The 22,500-nt window shown below is 41.0% G+C and overlaps 1 protein-coding gene across 1 annotated transcript in view; it reads left to right on the plus strand.

Moving 5' to 3' along the window:
* The window catches only part of LOC137628488 (uncharacterized), a 21,609-nt gene extending 1,564 nt beyond the window's left edge, over nucleotides 1-20,045 (plus strand). The window contains exons 2-3 of the mRNA XM_068359644.1: nucleotides 760-901; nucleotides 12,013-20,045. Coding sequence (XP_068215745.1) covers nucleotides 760-901; nucleotides 12,013-19,704 — 7,834 coding nt within the window. The 3' untranslated portion in view covers nucleotides 19,705-20,045. The remainder of the gene's footprint in view (nucleotides 1-759; nucleotides 902-12,012) is intronic.
* The last annotated feature ends 2,455 nt before the right edge of the window (nucleotides 20,046-22,500 follow it).

The following is a 22,500-nucleotide window of genomic DNA, read 5'->3' on the forward strand; positions in this document are numbered from 1 at the left end:
AGAATTTTCCCTTACGTTTGAACAGAACGGAAATTGGTCTTAGAATTCTGACCTTAAATTTGAACAGAACGAAAATTGGTCTTAAAATTTTCTCCTTCCATTTGAATAGAACAAAAATTGGTCTTAAAATTATATCCTTACATTTAAACATAACAAAAATTGGTCTTAGAATTCTGTTCTTATATTTGAAAAGAACGAAAATTGGCCTTAGATTTTTTTTCATTCCATTTGGACAGAGCAAAAATTGTTCTCAGAATTCTGTTCTTACACTTGAAAAAAAAAATGGTTTTAGAATTTTGTCCTTACGTTTGAACAGACCGAAAATTGGTCTTAGAATTCTGTCCTTCAATTTGAAGAGAACAAAATAGGTCTTAGAAATCTGCCCTTACATTACAACAGTACAAAAAGCAATCTTAAAATTCAGTCAAAAAAAAAAAAAAATATTGGTCGAAGAATTCTGTCCTTATATATGAACAGAAAAAACGATAGGTCTCTCTCTCTCTCTCTCTCTCTCTCTCTCTCTCTCTCTCTCTCTCTCTCTCTCTCTCTCTCTCCAGCTGAGCCCTTCACCAGTTAATTAGCAACTATGCATATGATATCTTTAAGGATCTGCGTCCATACCGTTCCTACACAACCTGGTTAACGTTTAAGCAGAGAGAGAGAGAGAGAGAGAGAGAGAGAGAGAGAGAGAGAGATTAGGTTAATATTTATAATAATAACCTCTCATTATTAAGCCGATTCTTTGTCTTTACCACACAGGATGCAATGCAGCGCGTGGCTCTTCACTGCAGGGGTCATCCTTCTTGCAGTCAAAATGACAGATGGCTTAATCCCAGGATTTCATGGAGGGTTCATCGGGGTTTATCATTTGTACGGGGATTTAAGTGGAGAAGTTAAAGAGGTAAGAGTGAAGGCGTCAGTGTACCCACAAGAGGGTTTTCAATGCAAAGTTTTTTTTTTTTTTTTTTTTTTTTTTCAATAAATAATAACGGACTCTGCTCCAGAGGTGGCACTCGCCATTGCGACTGACCTAAAATGGCGCTGACAATAGTTTTTGGGACATATGGACCGATGCTAGTGTCGGGGAGGCCATTCTGTGTCATTATAGGAAACAGACAGAAGATTACATGTTTAAAGTGATAATTCTTAAATACTCACAAACGGAGATATAAAAAATATGTAAAATTCCCAAACATTCTGACAATTACGGAAATACATAAATTACAGACATTTGTACATTTAGACTTACAAAACTTTCAAGAGCATTAAACGAGAAAAATAAATACATTAAAACTTACCTAAATTTCATTCAAAATCACAAAATTAAAAAAATATTGTCTATTTTCATACTACAAACCATAGACATTTTATTATGGATATCCATCAACTACTGCTAGCTGTAGTTGATGAAAACCAACACCAGTCTTTAATTCAAGATTGTTAAGGGGTAGTTGGTTAAGGGGAAACTTCTATATAAAGTCCAGAGTAGCTGCTTGAAATTCCTCACGAGCAAGGGCAATTTCCAAGAGGAACCGATCAAGAGCTATTTATTCTAAAGTCCTGAGTAGCTGCTTGAAATTCCTCATGAGCAAGAGCAATTTCCAAAAGGAACCAATCAAAAGCTATTTATTCTAAAGTCCTGAGTAGCTGCTTGAAATTCTTCATGAGCAAGGGCAATTTCCAAGAGGAACCAATCAAGAGCTATTTATTCTAAAGTCCTGAGTAGCTGCTTGAAATTCCTCATGAGCAAGGGCAATTTCCAAGAGGAACCAATCCAGAGCTATTTATTCTAAAGTCCTGAGTAGCTGCTTGAAATTCCTCATGAGCAAGGGCATTTTCCAAGAGGAACCAATCCAGAGCTATTTATTCTAAAGTCCTGAGTAGCTGCTTGAAATTCTTCATGAACAAGGGCATTTTCCAAGAGGAACCCATCAAGAACTATTTATTCTAAAGTCCTGAGTAGCTGCTTGAAATTCTTCATGAACAAGGGCAATTTCCAAGAGGAACCAATCAAGAGCTATTTATTCTAAAGTCCTGAGTAGCTGCTTGGAATTCCTCATGAGCAAGGGCAATTTCCAAGAGGAACCAATCAAGATCTATTTATTCTAAAGTCCTGAGTAGCCGCTTGAAATTCTTCATGAGCAAGGGCATTTTCCAAGAGGAACCAATCAAGAACTATTTATTCTAAAGTCCTGAGCAGCCGCTTGAAATTCTTCATGAGCAAGGGAAATTTCCAAGAGGAACCACTCAAGAGCTATTTATTCTAAAGTCCTGAAGTCCTGAGCAGCTGCTTGAAATTCCTCATGAGCAAGGGCAATTTCCAAGAGGCACCAATCAAGAGCTATTTTTTCTAAAGTCCTGAGCCGCTGCTTGAAATTCTTCATGAGCAAGGGCAATTTCCCAGAGGCACCAATCAAGGGCTATTCATTCTAAAGTCCTGAGCCGCTGCTTGAAATTCCTCATGAGCAAGGGCATTTTCCCAGAGGCACCAATCAAGGGCTATTCATTCTAAAGTCCTGAGCCGCTGCTTGAAATTCCTCATGAGCAAGGGCAATTTCCCAGAGGCACCAATCAAGGGCTATTCATTCTAAGGTCCTGAGCCGCTGCTTGAAATTCCTCATGAGCAAGGGCAATTTCCCAGAGGCACCAATCAAGGGCTATTCATTCTAAGGTCCTGAGCCGCTGCTTGAAATTCCTCATGAGCAAGGGCAATTTCCCAGAGGCACCAATCAAGGGCTATTCATTCTAAGGTCCTGAGCCGCTGCTTGAAATTCCTCATGAGCAAGGGCAATTTCCCAGAGGCACCAATCAAGGGCTATTCATTCTAAGGTCCTGAGCCGCTGCTTGAAATTCCTCATGAGCAAGGGCAATTTCCCAGAGGCACCAATCAAGGGCTATTCATTCTAAGGTCCTGAGCCGCTGCTTGAAATTCCTCATGAGCAAGGGCAATTTCCCAGAGGCACCAATCAAGGGCTATTCATTCTAAGGTCCTGAGCCGCTGCTTGAAATTCCTCATGAGCAAGGGCAATTTCCCAGAGGCACCAATCAAGGGCTATTCATTCTAAGGTCCTGAGCCGCTGCTTGAAATTCCTCATGAGCAAGGGCAATTTCCCAGAGGCACCAATCAAGGGCTATTCATTCTAAGGTCCTGAGCCGCTGCTTGAAATTCCTCATGAGCAAGGGCAATTTCCCAGAGGCACCAATCAAGGGCTATTCATTCTAAGGTCCTGAGCCGCTGCTTGAAATTCCTCATGAGCAAGGGCAATTTCCCAGAGGCACCAATCAAGGGCTATTCATTCTAAGGTCCTGAGCCGCTGCTTGAAATTCCTCATGAGCAAGGGCAATTTCCCAGAGGCACCAATCAAGGGCTATTCATTCTAAGGTCCTGAGCCGCTGCTTGAAATTCCTCATGAGCAAGGGCAATTTCCCAGAGGCACCAATCAAGGGCTATTCATTCTAAGGTCCTGAGCCGCTGCTTGAAATTCCTCATGAGCAAGGGCAATTTCCCAGAGGCACCAATCAAGGGCTATTCATTCTAAGGTCCTGAGCCGCTGCTTGAAATTCCTCATGAGCAAGGGCAATTTCCCAGAGGCACCAATCAAGGGCTATTCATTCTAAGGTCCTGAGCCGCTGCTTGAAATTCCTCATGAGCAAGGGCAATTTCCCAGAGGCACCAATCAAGGGCTATTCATTCTAAGGTCCTGAGCCGCTGCTTGAAATTCCTCATGAGCAAGGGCAATTTCCCAGAGGCACCAATCAAGGGCTATTCATTCTAAGGTCCTGAGCCGCTGCTTGAAATTCCTCATGAGCAAGGGCAATTTCCCAGAGGCACCAATCAAGGGCTATTCATTCTAAGGTCCTGAGCCGCTGCTTGAAATTCCTCATGAGCAAGGGCAATTTCCCAGAGGCACCAATCAAGGGCTATTCATTCTAAGGTCCTGAGCCGCTGCTTGAAATTCCTCATGAGCAAGGGCAATTTCCCAGAGGCACCAATCAAGGGCTATTCATTCTAAGGTCCTGAGCCGCTGCTTGAAATTCCTCATGAGCAAGGGCAATTTCCCAGAGGCACCAATCAAGGGCTATTCATTCTAAGGTCCTGAGCCGCTGCTTGAAATTCCTCATGAGCAAGGGCAATTTCCCAGAGGCACCAATCAAGGGCTATTCATTCTAAGGTCCTGAGCCGCTGCTTGAAATTCCTCATGAGCAAGGGCAATTTCCCAGAGGCACCAATCAAGGGCTATTCATTCTAAGGTCCTGAGCCGCTGCTTGAAATTCCTCATGAGCAAGGGCAATTTCCCAGAGGCACCAATCAAGGGCTATTCATTCTAAGGTCCTGAGCCGCTGCTTGAAATTCCTCATGAGCAAGGGCAATTTCCCAGAGGCACCAATCAAGGGCTATTCATTCTAAGGTCCCGAGCCGCTGCTTGAAATTCCTCATGAGCAAGGGCAATTTCCCAGAGGCACCAATCAAGGGCTATTCATTCTAAGGTCCCGAGCCGCTGCTTGAAATTCCTCATGAGCAAGGGCAATTTCCCAGAGGCACCAATCAAGGGCTATTCATTCTAAGGTCCCGAGCCGCTGCTTGAAATTCCTCATGAGCAAGGGCAATTTCCCAGAGGCACCAATCAAGGGCTATTCATTCTAAGGTCCCGAGCCGCTGCTTGAAATTCCTCATGAGCAAGGGCAATTTCCCAGAGGCACCAATCAAGGGCTATTCATTCTAAGGTCCCGAGCCGCTGCTTGAAATTCCTCATGAGCAAGGGCAATTTCCCAGAGGCACCAATCAAGGGCTATTCATTCTAAGGTCCCGAGCCGCTGCTTGAAATTCCTCACGAGCAAGGGCAATTTCCCAGAGGCACCAATCAAGGGCTATTCATTCTAAGGTCCCGAGCCGCTGCTTGAAATTCCTCACGAGCAAGGGCAATTTCCCAGAGGCACCAATCAAGGGCTATTCATTCTAAGGTCCCGAGCCGCTGCTTGAAATTCCTCACGAGCAAGGGCAATTTCCCAGAGGCACCAATCAAGGGCTATTCATTCTAAGGTCCCGAGCCGCTGCTTGAAATTCCTCACGAGCAAGGGCAATTTCCCAGAGGCACCAATCAAGGGCTATTCATTCTAAGGTCCCGAGCCGCTGCTTGAAATTCCTCACGAGCAAGGGCAATTTCCCAGAGGCACCAATCAAGGGCTATTCATTCTAAGGTCCCGAGCCGCTGCTTGAAATTCCTCACGAGCAAGGGCAATTTCCAAGAGGCACCAATCAAGGGCTATTCATTCTAAGGTCCCGAGCAGCTGCTTGAAATTCCTCACGAGCAAGGGCAATTTCCAAGAGGCACCAATCAAGGGCTATTCATTCTAAGGTCCCGAGCAGCTGCTTGAAATTCCTCATGAGCAAGAGCAATTTCCAAAAGGAACCAATCAAAAGCTATTTATTCTAAAGTCCTGAGTAGCTGCTTGAAATTCTTCATGAGCAAGGGCAATTTCCGAGAGGAACCAATCCAGAGCTATTTATTCTAAAGTCCTGAGTAGCTGCTTGAAATTCCTCATGAGCAAGGGCAATTTCCAAGAGGAACCAATCCAGAGCTATTTATTCTAAAGTCCTGAGTAGCTGCTTGAAATTCCTCATGAGCAAGGGCATTTTCCAAGAGGAACCAATCCAGAGCTATTTATTCTAAAGTCCTGAGTAGCTGCTTGAAATTCTTCATGAACAAGGGCATTTTCCAAGAGGAACCCATCAAGAACTATTTATTCTAAAGTCCTGAGTAGCTGCTTGAAATTCTTCATGAACAAGGGCAATTTCCAAGAGGAACCAATCAAGAGCTATTTATTCTAAAGTCCTGAGTAGCTGCTTGGAATTCCTCATGAGCAAGGGCAATTTCCAAGAGGAACCAATCAAGATCTATTTATTCTAAAGTCCTGAGTAGCCGCTTGAAATTCTTCATGAGCAAGGGCATTTTCCAAGAGGAACCAATCAAGAACTATTTATTCTAAAGTCCTGAGCAGCCGCTTGAAATTCTTCATGAGCAAGGGAAATTTCCAAGAGGAACCACTCAAGAGCTATTTATTCTAAAGTCCTGAAGTCCTGAGCAGCTGCTTGAAATTCCTCATGAGCAAGGGCAATTTCCAAGAGGCACCAATCAAGAGCTATTTTTTCTAAAGTCCTGAGCCGCTGCTTGAAATTCTTCATGAGCAAGGGCAATTTCCCAGAGGCACCAATCAAGGGCTATTCATTCTAAAGTCCTGAGCCGCTGCTTGAAATTCCTCATGAGCAAGGGCATTTTCCCAGAGGCACCAATCAAGGGCTATTCATTCTAAGGTCCTGAGCCGCTGCTTGAAATTCCTCATGAGCAAGGGCAATTTCCCAGAGGCACCAATCAAGGGCTATTCATTCTAAGGTCCTGAGCCGCTGCTTGAAATTCCTCATGAGCAAGGGCAATTTCCCAGAGGCACCAATCAAGGGCTATTCATTCTAAGGTCCTGAGCCGCTGCTTGAAATTCCTCATGAGCAAGGGCAATTTCCCAGAGGCACCAATCAAGGGCTATTCATTCTAAGGTCCTGAGCCGCTGCTTGAAATTCCTCATGAGCAAGGGCAATTTCCCAGAGGCACCAATCAAGGGCTATTCATTCTAAGGTCCTGAGCCGCTGCTTGAAATTCCTCATGAGCAAGGGCAATTTCCCAGAGGCACCAATCAAGGGCTATTCATTCTAAGGTCCTGAGCCGCTGCTTGAAATTCCTCATGAGCAAGGGCAATTTCCCAGAGGCACCAATCAAGGGCTATTCATTCTAAGGTCCTGAGCCGCTGCTTGAAATTCCTCATGAGCAAGGGCAATTTCCCAGAGGCACCAATCAAGGGCTATTCATTCTAAGGTCCTGAGCCGCTGCTTGAAATTCCTCATGAGCAAGGGCAATTTCCCAGAGGCACCAATCAAGGGCTATTCATTCTAAGGTCCTGAGCCGCTGCTTGAAATTCCTCATGAGCAAGGGCAATTTCCCAGAGGCACCAATCAAGGGCTATTCATTCTAAGGTCCTGAGCCGCTGCTTGAAATTCCTCATGAGCAAGGGCAATTTCCCAGAGGCACCAATCAAGGGCTATTCATTCTAAGGTCCTGAGCCGCTGCTTGAAATTCCTCATGAGCAAGGGCAATTTCCCAGAGGCACCAATCAAGGGCTATTCATTCTAAGGTCCTGAGCCGCTGCTTGAAATTCCTCATGAGCAAGGGCAATTTCCCAGAGGCACCAATCAAGGGCTATTCATTCTAAGGTCCTGAGCCGCTGCTTGAAATTCCTCATGAGCAAGGGCAATTTCCCAGAGGCACCAATCAAGGGCTATTCATTCTAAGGTCCTGAGCCGCTGCTTGAAATTCCTCATGAGCAAGGGCAATTTCCCAGAGGCACCAATCAAGGGCTATTCATTCTAAGGTCCTGAGCCGCTGCTTGAAATTCCTCATGAGCAAGGGCAATTTCCCAGAGGCACCAATCAAGGGCTATTCATTCTAAGGTCCTGAGCCGCTGCTTGAAATTCCTCATGAGCAAGGGCAATTTCCCAGAGGCACCAATCAAGGGCTATTCATTCTAAGGTCCTGAGCCGCTGCTTGAAATTCCTCATGAGCAAGGGCAATTTCCCAGAGGCACCAATCAAGGGCTATTCATTCTAAGGTCCTGAGCCGCTGCTTGAAATTCCTCATGAGCAAGGGCAATTTCCCAGAGGCACCAATCAAGGGCTATTCATTCTAAGGTCCTGAGCCGCTGCTTGAAATTCCTCATGAGCAAGGGCAATTTCCCAGAGGCACCAATCAAGGGCTATTCATTCTAAGGTCCTGAGCCGCTGCTTGAAATTCCTCATGAGCAAGGGCAATTTCCCAGAGGCACCAATCAAGGGCTATTCATTCTAAGGTCCTGAGCCGCTGCTTGAAATTCCTCATGAGCAAGGGCAATTTCCCAGAGGCACCAATCAAGGGCTATTCATTCTAAGGTCCTGAGCCGCTGCTTGAAATTCCTCATGAGCAAGGGCAATTTCCCAGAGGCACCAATCAAGGGCTATTCATTCTAAGGTCCTGAGCCGCTGCTTGAAATTCCTCATGAGCAAGGGCAATTTCCCAGAGGCACCAATCAAGGGCTATTCATTCTAAGGTCCTGAGCCGCTGCTTGAAATTCCTCATGAGCAAGGGCAATTTCCCAGAGGCACCAATCAAGGGCTATTCATTCTAAGGTCCTGAGCCGCTGCTTGAAATTCCTCATGAGCAAGGGCAATTTCCCAGAGGCACCAATCAAGGGCTATTCATTCTAAGGTCCTGAGCCGCTGCTTGAAATTCCTCATGAGCAAGGGCAATTTCCCAGAGGCACCAATCAAGGGCTATTCATTCTAAGGTCCCGAGCCGCTGCTTGAAATTCCTCATGAGCAAGGGCAATTTCCCAGAGGCACCAATCAAGGGCTATTCATTCTAAGGTCCCGAGCCGCTGCTTGAAATTCCTCATGAGCAAGGGCAATTTCCCAGAGGCACCAATCAAGGGCTATTCATTCTAAGGTCCCGAGCCGCTGCTTGAAATTCCTCATGAGCAAGGGCAATTTCCCAGAGGCACCAATCAAGGGCTATTCATTCTAAGGTCCCGAGCCGCTGCTTGAAATTCCTCATGAGCAAGGGCAATTTCCCAGAGGCACCAATCAAGGGCTATTCATTCTAAGGTCCCGAGCCGCTGCTTGAAATTCCTCATGAGCAAGGGCAATTTCCCAGAGGCACCAATCAAGGGCTATTCATTCTAAGGTCCCGAGCCGCTGCTTGAAATTCCTCACGAGCAAGGGCAATTTCCCAGAGGCACCAATCAAGGGCTATTCATTCTAAGGTCCCGAGCCGCTGCTTGAAATTCCTCACGAGCAAGGGCAATTTCCCAGAGGCACCAATCAAGGGCTATTCATTCTAAGGTCCCGAGCCGCTGCTTGAAATTCCTCACGAGCAAGGGCAATTTCCCAGAGGCACCAATCAAGGGCTATTCATTCTAAGGTCCCGAGCCGCTGCTTGAAATTCCTCACGAGCAAGGGCAATTTCCCAGAGGCACCAATCAAGGGCTATTCATTCTAAGGTCCCGAGCCGCTGCTTGAAATTCCTCACGAGCAAGGGCAATTTCCCAGAGGCACCAATCAAGGGCTATTCATTCTAAGGTCCCGAGCCGCTGCTTGAAATTCCTCACGAGCAAGGGCAATTTCCCAGAGGCACCAATCAAGGGCTATTCATTCTAAGGTCCCGAGCCGCTGCTTGAAATTCCTCACGAGCAAGGGCAATTTCCAAGAGGCACCAATCAAGGGCTATTCATTCTAAGGTCCCGAGCCGCTGCTTGAAATTCCTCACGAGCAAGGGCAATTTCCAAGAGGCACCAATCAAGGGCTATTCATTCTAAGGTCCCGAGCAGCTGCTTGAAATTCCTCACGAGCAAGGGCAATTTCCAAGAGGCACCAATCAAGGGCTATTCATTCTAAGGTCCCGAGCAGCTGCTTGAAATTCCTCACGAGCAAGGGCATTTTCCAAGAGGAACCAATCAAGGGCTATTCATTCTAAGGTCCCGAGCAGCTGCTCGAAATTCCTCATGAGCAAGGGCATTTTCCAAGAGGAACCAATCAAGAGCTATTCATTCTAAGGTCCCGAGTAGCTGCTCGAAATTCCTCATGAGCAAGGGCATTTTCCAAGAGGCACCAATCAAGAGCTATTCATTCTAAGGTCCCGAGTAGCTGCTCGAAATTCCTCATGAGCAAGGGCATTTTCCAAGAGGCACCAATCAAGAGCTATTCATTCTAAGGTCCCGAGTAGCTGCTCGAAATTCCTCATGAGCAAGGGCATTTTCCAAGAGGCACCAATCAAGAGCTATTCATTCTAAGGTCCCGAGTAGCTGCTCGAAATTCCTCATGAGCAAGGGCAATTTCCAAGAGGCACCAATCAAGAGCTATTCATTCTAAAGTCCCGAGTAGCTGCTCGAAATTCCTCATGAGCAAGGGCAATTTCCAAGAGGCACCAATCAAGAGCTATTCATTCTAAAGTCCCGAGTAGCTGCTCGAAATTCCTCATGAGCAAGGGCAATTTCCAAGAGGCACCAATCAAGAGCTATTTATTCTAAAGTCCCGAGTAGCTGCTCGAAATTCTTCATGAGCAAGGGCAATTTCCAAGAGGAACCAATCAAGAACTATTTATTCTAAAGTCATGGGTAGCTTTTAACAGCAGAGACTAAAAGGAATTTATTTACAAGAAGGGACACATGAAAATCCTCTAGACACCAAATGCATTTTCTAACGGAATATACAAGGCACCCATGATGCCAGAAGAAGGAGGAGGCCAATTGCACCCTGTCACAAACCTCAAGACAACTCTTTCAAAAACCACCAAGAAAAGCTTCTCGCTTGAAGATGCAGATTTATCTTCCCCTATGAAATGCAAGACACACCATGGACTGGTGGACCATGGGAGATACGGCTGACACAGAGTGAACCAGGATGGTATCTCAATTGGAACCTTGGGCAGACTTTCCAGAAAGTTGGGAAACCAATGGCTTCAATGGGTCATCCACAGATTTATGGTGATGAACAGATTATTAAGCATACACTGCATCAGAATGAATGTAAGGAAAGCCTAGGAGTTGAAGCTATTCTACAAATGCTGAAAGGGTTCTCTAAATGCTGTCAACAGATCCATGATTGGAAAACAGACCATTATATTTCATTTATAGAAACAGAACCACTTAAATCATCTGAATTGAATGAATAGAATATTCTTTAGTAAATTCTTTAGTAAATAGTTTCTATTTTAATGATAAAGTGCTGTCATTCCTTGAATAAACAAAAGTATTTTCAACATTATCTTACGTTTGATTTAAGTTAGTTTTCATACCATACCATCCATGGGAGGCGGTGTTTTGGAGACCAGAATATCGCTGTGAGATGCTGAGAGACGGGTTTTACAACAGAGGTCTTGAAAACATTCCCCTTTATCCTTAAAGATAAGATTCCATCACCATACAGCATCCTACTCTAAGGATCAGCTTCCCTAGAGTTCGATGAACCAACTTCGACGATAGCTATGCCTAAGCAATACACACCATCTAGTTGATTGACATCACCCAGAACTTTCGTCAACAGCTTCCTATGCAAACCCTTTTCAACTACGATTCCATCTCTCAATAATCTACAAGGTGAATTTTGACATCTCTAACATCTTAAAGCTGTCGCGAGACATTTATCACAAGCCTGATAAGAAGTTGATTGGAAACTGTCTACTTCAAAGGTTGGGTAACCGGATGGTCCACTTGAACAACCAATGCAGCTTATGGTTGGAACAGTAGGTCTACTAGGCTTAGTGTGACCATGTGCCCATGTGCATCTCTGTAACCACTAATATATGGAAGCAGTAGTCATAAAGATTGGATCGCAGGATGAAATAAAGTTTATAAAACATGAAAAACTGAAGCATAAAAATAAATATATTAAGGAAAAGAGTTTAAGCTCTAATTTGGAGAAGAGAGATTACCTGGTTTGGAAATACTCTCTCCCGTAACAAAGCTTCAACATAATGAATTGTATTCCATGCTGAAGCTATGTGACGCCATGATCTTTTAATGGGTATGCATGTTGGGGGAAATCTCTTTTTGAATGGTACTTAAATCTGAAGAATACTTTGGTATAAAGTAGATCACTTCTTTGGTGGATAGAACTGCTTGATGATGGAGTTGAATTATGCCACCCGTGTTTGCTCTTTTGAGCAGCTAACTATATGAAGAGCTTGTTTAGGTATGCAATTAACTCGATATGTTAGTAACACAGGTACTATTATTATAAACATTTCTAAATGAAAAATTTCAATCTCTAGGTTCTACTCTGTAAGGTATAACAAATGAATATGCATTCTAATATCTAACTTGTTCCATTTTTTTACCTGAGTTATTATGTAATTTTTCTATAAAGAAAAGATACACCATTTTACATTTTGGATTTTCTCGGGTATTTCTAACATAAGCTAATTCTTTTTTTTTCAGATGGAAATCATAATGGATTTCATAAATGAATTAGCAAGTATTCAGACATTATGCCCATATGCTACGATCACTCCAAGTGAATCAAAAAGGACAAAGGAGGTTGATAAGCTGAGAAAGAGACAAACATGGTTGGGGTATGATAATGAAATTCAAATTAAACTAGCATGCCTAACTGGATGCCTTAATAATGATACAGTCCTAACTCTTAATATCAGCTGCTTACCTAGAAATACCAACGGCGACATAGCCCATTTTAGAAATTTTTTGCTACACAATTTTGCTGGAACAACTGACCAGGTTATTCTTTCTCTTCAAAATCATTTCTGGGCAGACCCAGTTTATGAGCCAGTCACCCTTCAAACATCATTTAGCGTGAAGACCAGAAACGACACGAATGATATAAATAATCCACCTATACCATCTTTGCCAGAAGACTTTAGACTTGAAAAGGATCTTAACCATACTATTACGTTCCCAATAAACGACTATGATCGTGACTACGTGAGGTGCCGCTGGGCAGTTGGTCCAGAGTGTGACAGTGTTTGCAATGGCTTACCTCATGCACAATTAGATGAAGAGACGTGCACAATCACATATGAAGCTAAATATGGATGTGGGAAGAAAATAATTGCTCTTGTACTAGAGGACTTTCTTGCTAATTCAAATGTTCCTCTTAGTAGTGTTGGATTTCAGTTTATGGTGGAAATTTATTCCCCGTCAAATGATTGTACATTTTTACAGTCCACTGAAAGCAACACAACTTCAACACCTACCATAACCCCAAAGGATCTAGTCTCTATATCATCTAATAAAGGTCCATATAATTCCACACCCACATTCTCAACCACAATCTCTGACATTTCAGTACCATCATTCCCAACCAGAATCCCTGACACCTCAGAACTTCCATTTCAACCCAAAATCCCTGACCTTCCAGAACCTTCATTCCAAACCACAAACCCTGACCTTTCAGGACCTTCATTTCCAGCCAGAAACCCCGGCATTTCAGAACCCTCATTCCAAAACAAAAGTCCTGACCTTCCAGAACCTCCATTCCCAACCAGAATCCCTAATATTTCAGAACCTCCATCCCAAAACAAAACTCCTAACGTTCCAAAATCTCCATTCACAACAACAAGCCCTGACATTTCAGAGCCTCCGTTCCCAGCCAGAATTCAAAACATTTCAGAACCTCCATTTCAAAACAAAACTAACGTTCCAGAATCTCCATTTTCAACCGCAAACCCTGATATTTCAGAGCCTCCGTTCCCAAACAGAATCCTTGACATATCAGAGACTCCATTCCAAAACAAAAGTTTTGACCTTCCAGAACCTCCATTCCCAGCCAGAATCCCAGACATTTCAGAACATCCATTACAAAACATAACTCCTAACGTTTCAGAATCTCCATTCCCAGAAAGAATCCCAGACATTTCAGAACCTCCATTCCGAAATATAACTCCTAACGTTTCAGAATCTCCATTCCCAGAAAGAATCCCAGACATTTCAGAACCTCCATTCCGAAATATAACTCCTAACGTTTCAGAATCTCCATTCCCAGAAAGAATCCCAGACATTTCAGAACCTCCATTCCGAAATATAACTCCTAACGTTTCAGAATCTCCATTCCCAGAAAGAATCCCAGACATTTCAGAACCTCCATTCCAAAATATAACTCCTAACGTTCCAGAATCTCCATTCTCAGAAAGAATCCCAGACATTTCAGAACCTCCATTCCAAAATATAACTCCTAACGTTCCAGAATCTCCATTTCCAGAAAGAATCCCAGACACTTCAGAACCTCCATTCCAAAATATAACCCCTAACGTTCCAGAATCTCCATTCCCAGAAAGAATCCCAGACATTTCAGGACCTCCATTCCAAAATATAACTCCTAACGTTCCAGAATCTCCATTCGCAACCAGAAGCCCTGACATTTCAGAGCCTCCATTCCCAACCAGCATCCAAGATATTTCAGAGCCTCCATTCCAAACCAAAAGCCCAGGTATTTCCAAACCTCCATTCCCCAACACAAATTCGGACATTTCCAGAACACTTACGACTATTAAGGACTTGGATAATTTAGCACCTTCATTATTCCATAATCTTAAAACATCTGATTCTGAAAAAGAATCAGGCATTTTCACAGATAGTAAACGGACTAATAACGAAGAAATTCCCACAACCTCTGAAAACCTTCGGCACTCTTCAACTACTTTTGACACAAATAATGAAACAAAGATAAAACTCATAAATCCTCCGAAGGAAATATTGTATGAGAAAAATGTAACATTTGAATGGACAGCAAACATTCCAGGTCACTTTGTATGTAGCTTAGATACTAAACCACTCTTTAATTGCTCAGAGGGTGTATTTAGTGCTACAAACTTAACTGAAGGGCAACATCTATTCTACATTGAACTTAGAGATCTGAAAGAAAACTTTATTGCCCGCTTTATGTTTACATTTAGAATATACCTTACAGCACCGAAGGTAATTCTAACATCTACACCTGGCCCAGTATCTAGTAGTAGTTTTAGCTTCTCATACTATTGCAGTGAGACTTTTTGCAATTTTTACTGCAGGCTGCACAGTGCATCTACAAACAGTACTCCAAACTATACTCCGTGTAGATCTTCAAGTAGTTCCTTTTCTGTGTTACATGGTGGAGAATATGAATTTTCTATATATGCAATAGATACAATCAATACCACTGGGGTACCTTCAACATACAGGTGGGTGGTTGATACAAAACCACCAACAATAATTGCTGGTGACACAAGCATTCCTTGTACAGAGGTTTCATCTGTCTTAGAAGGCCCTTTACAAACAGCCTTTGTATCAGATGATTTCGATATGAACCCCACAGTAAATGTGCTTGATAGCTATAATTGTAGTACATTGAGCCGTTACTGGACAGCTACAGACGAAGCTGGAAACAAGGCAAGTCTACTTCAGACCATTCATCTAATTTCTAATCCTACCATTGACCTTTTATCCTCTTTATCATTCCCATGTTCATCACAAACCATTGGCATCCCAGACAAAACAGCCTCTGCTCAAAATCATTGTAACAGACCATTAGTGCTATCATATGAAGACACCTCTTCTGTAATCCCATGTCCTGGACAGATTGTTCGGCAATGGACTCTTGAAGATTCCTGTACTGGAGCATCAACCAAAGCTACACAAGTAATCACACTCTTTGCTTCCTGTCCATCTGATTCGTGTGGTCAAAATTATTCACAACCACGCGGATTTTGCTCCCAAGGAAGGTGCGTGTGTAAGCAGCCATGGTACGGGGACTATTGTGAAGCGTTCCTATCGGGACCTAGAATCAAACCAGTAGAATCAACTTTCCTGCTTGAATACCAAGATTTTGAAGTTAAGCTGATGTTATCCCAAGGTGACCCACCTATTATATGGAACCTTATTTCGGCACCTGCAAGAGCATTTCTAGAGCATTCAAATAGAAGGATCGTTTTGAAAAGGGCACAAGCAGGAAATTTAACCTTTGAAGTAACTGCAGCTAATAAAATATATACTGATACATTAACAATAAACGCTATTGTTTACTCTACATACTTGCCCATTTTAATACCTTTAATCAATAACAACTATGTAATTGGTGAACCATTGATTCTACGTGGAACTGTTGAGTATAACACAGTGAGTCCAATTAGGGAAATACTCAAAGGAATAGTGCCTGTGACTGTCATTATTTATAATCAGCAATCTGGCTTAAGGAAAACACTGACTGCATTCACCGATAATGAAGCATATTTTTCTGTCGTGTATCACCCCACCAGTAGTGAGTATGGCAACTATATAGCAACTGCTATGCATCCTACAGATCCTAATAGATCATCCCAAATACAATGGAAAATATTTGGAATGAGACTTTTGAATACACCTGTCACGTTGACAGGAGAAATGGTTGGTCCGTTTCAGAATTTCTATGCCAATATTACGACATTAATCAATGACGGGCCAGGCGACCTACATGTCATTCAAGCAATGCCACTTTCCAAGGAAATAACTGACAAAGGAATAAATTTAACTATCACATTTGGTGCTGGTGAAGAACGAATTCCAACGTTTACGTCAGGAACTAGCATTGCTATAAACATAGCTATAAAAACTGACAAACCTGTTCAAGCAAACATTCCTGTTCAATTGCAAAGTAAAGAAGGAGTATATCGATATTTAGAAGTGCAATTAGATATCAAATATATGCTTCCTTTATTGGAAATAGATCCACCAGAAATTCTAACCAGCATAATCCGTGGAAAACAAAAGTCTGTGGAGTGTAGAGTGACAAATTATGGCATATTTACAGCAGAAAATGTGAGAATATCCCTCCCTGACTCACCAATCTTTGCTCTCTCTAGTTTAGGATCAAAAGGAAACTTTGGTAATGGTCTTGATATAAAGAGTGAAGAGACAGCCGTTGTATCCATTCTAGTGACTGTACCAGAAAACCAAAGTCTCGGTATTTTTTCTGGAAACTTTTATCTTAACAGCATAAGAACTAATAAGAGTATTCCATTTAGTATACAAGTAATATCTGATGCTATCATGAATTTAACAATCACAATTGTAGATGAATTTACATTTAACACAGATGATAGTCCTCTTGTGTCTAATGCTACAATAATTTTGACAAACCGAGATAGAAGTTTGTCTGTAACACAGTCAACTGCAGAGAAAAATGGAAGTACAATATTTCTCAATATTCCAGAAGACGAATATGAACTGAGCATTGAAGCCCCAGAACATGAATCAAGAAAGGAAGTGATTCTAGCATCAATAGTAAATCCTATCATTAAAGTGTTTCTGCCTTTTCAAGCCACGAAATATGATTTCTCAGTAGTGCCTTCGAAAATAAAGGATGAATATGAAATCGAATTCAATGGCGTTTATAAAGAGGATGTCCCCTTGCCTGTTCTGAAGGTAACACCCGTTTCAAATGACCTCCAGGACTTCAAACTAGGGCTACAAGAAACAGTCGAAATCACAGTAAAAAATCATGGGATCATAAGAGCTGAAAGACTTCTTCTTATGCTGCCAATTCACCCAACTCTAGAATTTACAGCTCTTCAAAATATCCCCAAAAATCTTGAAGCAAATGAGTCTTTCAGCTTTCAGATCAAAATATCACATAGAAAACGACAAAGGAAATCGTCTACATCAATTTTCTACGTTGCTAAGATTCTGTATTCGTATTTCTGTGATGGAATAAAGAATCGAACCACTGAGTTTGCTTTTGTAGACAAGATGCAAATCCTCCGCAATGCATATGGTCACACTAAGCCTAGTAGACCTACTGTTCCAACCATAAGCTGCATTGGTTGTTCAAGTGGACCATCCGGTTACCCAACCTTTGAAGTAGACAGTTTCCAATCAACTTCTTATCAGGCTTGTGATAAATGTCTCGCGACAGCTTTAAGATGTTTGCCATTAGGTCCTGCTGTAACTTCAACAGCTAATCAAGATTTGAATAGCTTTAGTCTTCACAGTTCTGCTTCAGTAGATACAGCTGATCCTACAAATTGTGCAATTCTTATGGAATCTGAAATAAATTCAATTGATATTGTGAATATGTTGAATTATATTGGCTGTCTAAGAGTTGGTATGCCGTATTTTCTTCTTTCTTGTTTTGAAGAAGTTCTGAATGAATGCCTTCACGAAGAACCTCTGTCAGAATCTCCTGAAAAGATGATCATCTCTGAATTCATAAGGTCTGCAGCAGGTATCTTTTATAGCTTTAGGGCTCTTGAAGAAATATTTGGAGGACAGTTATGGTTGGAAAAAGGAGATACTGCGTGGGTCAGCAGTTCTGTCTACGACCATTTTGACGATGCGAGCGACTTGGGTCGGTTTATATCCCTGACTGAATTATTCAGTATCAAAGGAAAGGAAATTCCAGAGGGAGTTACCCCTAGTGATATAGAAAAACTCATGAAACGTTTCAACACAACAATGACACACTGGGCAAATGGAAAGTTAGCACCTGATGACAATAATGAAGACATAATTTCTTATACGCTTCTTAAACAGACATTGTATAATATATCTAAAATTAATTCTTTTGCAGTACAACGAGGCTTTTCCTCTTATGTAGAGTCTTACAAACATGACATCGATAGGCTAAGAAGTACTGATGCAATAGATCAAGGTAATGAAGTCTGTGCTGTAGTGAAGATAAGAGTTAACCAACAGGCAATTTTAACAAAGGAAGCCTTCACTGCTACACTTACAATTGAAAATAAATATAAAAGTTCATTGGAACATGTTTCTGTCAAAATCATTATAATAAATAGAATTACACATGAAATATCAACAAAGAAATTTTCTATAAGCGCTCCCAAACTTTCTGGCTCTCTGAGAGGGGTCGATGGTGAGGGGACTCTTTCTGCAGAATCTAGTGGGACTTCAGAATGGCTCCTTATTCCCTCCTCAGAAGCTGCTCCTATCTCCTCCGTTCAATACGATATTGGAGGAGATCTCACATATATGCTTAATGGCAAAGAGGTAGTCATTCAATTCCTTCCTACAATATTGACTGTACTTCCAGATCCCCTACTAAACATTCATTACTTCTGGGAAAAGAACGTGATATCTGATGACCCATTCACGGATGAAGTTGAGCCAGCTATACCTTTCTCCCTAGGAATTATGATCAAGAATGAAGGTTTTGGTACAGTTTACGATATGAAGATAACATCCGCACAACCGGAGATAGTAGAACATGAGAATGGACTACATACTGATTTCAAAATCATTGGCACAACATTTGGTAATAAAAATGCTAATCCCTCTCTGACACTAGATTTTGAAGACATTCAACCAAACGTGACAAAGACAGCACGGTGGACAATGATATCATCTTTAATGGGAAAATTCAAAAGTTTCATGGCCACGTTTAAAAATAAGAATCCTCTGGGAGATCCAAAACTGTCTATGATAGACAATCTTGAAACCCATGAGCTCATTCAGAGCGTCCTTATTCCGGGAGAAGATGAAGACGACACTTTGGATTTCTTAGTAAATGATGATAAAGACCTTTACCAAATACCAGATAGATTGTACAGTTCTAAGGACATGTCCGATAAACCTGTATACACGGGCATTGTCCATAAACTTTCAAGTCAAGTGATTGATGAAATATTCTATTTAGAGCTAGAAGTCAACGCAACTGATATTGGCTGGCACTATTTTTCTATAGAGGACCAATCTTTGAGTGAGATGCCCTTGGGAAAATCGTCAAGATTATATTACCTTGCAGAAAGTAGAGTCAATACAGACGCCGGCAGGTCTAAAAGATCAAGCGACAAGTTACTGCCAAATGCTAATGCCTGGATATCAGTAGATGGGATGAACGGAGATCGCAACAGGAAGCTTAATCTTCTCGACTTTGTAAACCAAAACTCAAGTAGGTCATATGCCATTGAGTTCTGTGAAAATTGTATGACTACCTCAGATTCTACTGCTTTTACTACAGTAACAGAGGACCTAAGTGTTTCACCAACTCCAACTACGATCACAGAGAGTGTATTACATCCAGAATCTACCAGAGATCCTAACTCTTCAGTGGATGTTGCCTCCAGGGAAAATTGGCCTGCCAAAGAAAACAATGCAAGTAAGGAAGTAATTCCTCACTTAGATGTTCAAATCCGAATAATTGTTTAGGAATAAGAATTTTGCTGTACATAAATGTACAGTAAATCAGTTTAACACATTTAGTACAGGAAAATGCATAGGGGTTTTTACACCCCTCACTAACCTTAAATGGAGCTTCCTCTTAATTCAGAGGGGTAAAGCACTTCTTTGGCAAATTTGAGAATATTCTTGCATATTTTCGTGTATATCCTCTATAATCATTGCAATTGAACTCTCTAAAATGTGCTTTTCCAAAACAGATCATTCAAATTTCGCTTCTGACAAGACCGTGTGAAATCCAACCATAAACAAGTTTGTAAAAATTTACCATTTCCAAAACCCTTATTACCTTCACACACACACACACACACACACACACACATATATATATATATATATATATATATATATATATATATATGTATATATATATATATATATATGTATATATATATATATATATAAATTACCCTGAAATCTTTCGGTTGACTTCTTTGAAAAGTTCGTTTGAAAATTATATTTCTCTTCAAGTTATTCTACATCATGAATTACAACATTTTCTACTTATTCTTTTTCTGTTCGAATATTAGATGACTTCGCTCCGTTGGGCGAAGATGAAATATACAAATGTATAATCTGGCCTAGAGTGAATTGTTACCCTAGAAGTCCTATTCCATTTTTACAAATATAAACAAAAATAGCTTTACAATAAATTCAAGTCTTTTACTTCAATTAAAATCTCAGTTGGTCTTTACGTATATGAAGCAAGTTTTGATGAGTCTATTCTCACTGTCAATTGTTCATCTTATGATGTATTTTCCTCATTATATCCACTCTACTGTAACTTCTTGGGATATATATATATATTGAAATTGTCATTTTGTTTAATTTTCCTACAAACTAACAGCAGTGGGTTTTATCAACTAAAGAGAGTTTGCTCCACTTTATATGACAAATTCCAGAATAAATGGGTAAGTACCTTTTCTACACCTTTCATTAATCACCTGTCTCTAATTCACAGTATCTAACTTTCACATCATTAATATATCAAAATATACATGACGAATCCTGTTAAATATAGTGCTTAGCTTTCAAAGTGGATATATGCTAATTTCAATTCTGAGAAAGGAACCTCAATTTGACCTTTCACTGAAAGTTCAGGTCATAATTACAATTCCCTTGGCCGAGAGTTTTACAACCTAATAGTCCTTCAGCCTCCAACATGCACTGGTCTCTCTGCTTTTGTTCTCTTCCCACTTCACTTTCCAATCTCTTTGATTACAGCTATGATTTTAATAATGAGGCACAGCAATCTTGTTAAAGCACCCTATATAAATGGTATGAATGTTGGGGATAATGTAACGCCGGTCATGTTTATCGATATCTGAAGATTTGTGTGCTACTTTGAATTTGTAAGGTACTCCTAGCTTCCTGGTAATGTGTTCGCCAACCATTCGCACGGCAGCAGATCGATCCCAGCCAGGGAACGTGAGTTTATAGTGTTTACTGGGGAGGCCAGAGCACCACAGGTGGGGGGTTGAGCTTACTCGGCTGACGTTCGGGTGAGCATCTATTCTACTGATTTGGGAACTGAAACCAGATACTTTTACCTTACAAAACCAAGAGAATTTACAATCTGTAGGTTAATGATAAGGCATTTTATATCTCTCAATTTGAGTGACCATTATTCCTTTTAAAAAAAAACTATTTTCTCTTTTTTTTTCTATTTGAATTTCGTGTTTCTGAATTGAAATTCCTTTATTTCACGTATATATTTATTTGATTAGTTCTTCGTATGGATTTATTTCTTACCCATCTATCTAATAATTTCTTAAACCGTAGTAAGTTGTCATTTCAAAAGACAAAGGAGGATTCAGTATCACTATATCTTTATTTAGTTCTTCGTATGAATTTCTTATCTATCTATCTAATACTTTCTTAAACCGTAGCAAGTCGTCATTTCAAAAGACAAAACAGGATTCAATATCACTATATCTTTATCCAGATTTATAATCTCTGTTACTTCAGAAAGTTCAAGTCATCTTTCAACAACTTCACAGAATGTTATTCCACCAATGAAGCTTTCGATATTGCAACTGGTAGACCTTTTAACCTCATTTGAAATCTTTTTTCTACATCATGATTATGATGAAACGAGTGTTGCTGTAATCAGTTGTTCTGTGTCGAAGAAACTGCCTCAAGATTTTGCTCTGCTCAAAAGACATTTAGGTCTAAATGCTTCTTTAGCTACAGTATATCTTTCAAACAACTTTAAGATTTTAACCCTTTGTCGGATGGCTTTAATCATATTATTATTATTATTATTATTATTATTATTATTATTATTATTATTATTATGCCTCGTAGGATTTTTATACAGGAGAGGGGGTTCCCAGCCCCCTCGTCCCGTCCCTTTTAGTCGCCTCTTACGACACGCAGGGATAACGTGAGTCCCTGGTTAGGCTGGAGGAACGTAGCGAGTAGAGGTCCCCTTTTTTGTTTTGTTTCATTTGTTGATGTCGGCTACCCCCCAGAATTGGGGGAGGTGCCTTTGGTATATGTATTATTATTATTATTATTATTATTATTATTATTACTAGCTAAGCTACAACCCTAGTTGGAAAAGCAGGATGCTATAATCCCAAGGGCTCCAACATGGGAAAGTAGCCCAGTGAGGGAAGGAAACAAGGAAAAATAAAATTTCAAGAACACCACCACCACCAAAATAAATATTTTATATAAACTATAAAAACTTTAACAAAACAAAAGGAAGAGAAATAAGACAGAATAGTGTGCCCGAGTGTACCCTCAAGCAAGAGAACTCTA

Source organism: Palaemon carinicauda, chromosome 36, assembly GCF_036898095.1.
Source record: "Palaemon carinicauda isolate YSFRI2023 chromosome 36, ASM3689809v2, whole genome shotgun sequence".
Classification (NCBI taxonomy): Eukaryota; Metazoa; Arthropoda; class Malacostraca; order Decapoda; family Palaemonidae; genus Palaemon; species Palaemon carinicauda.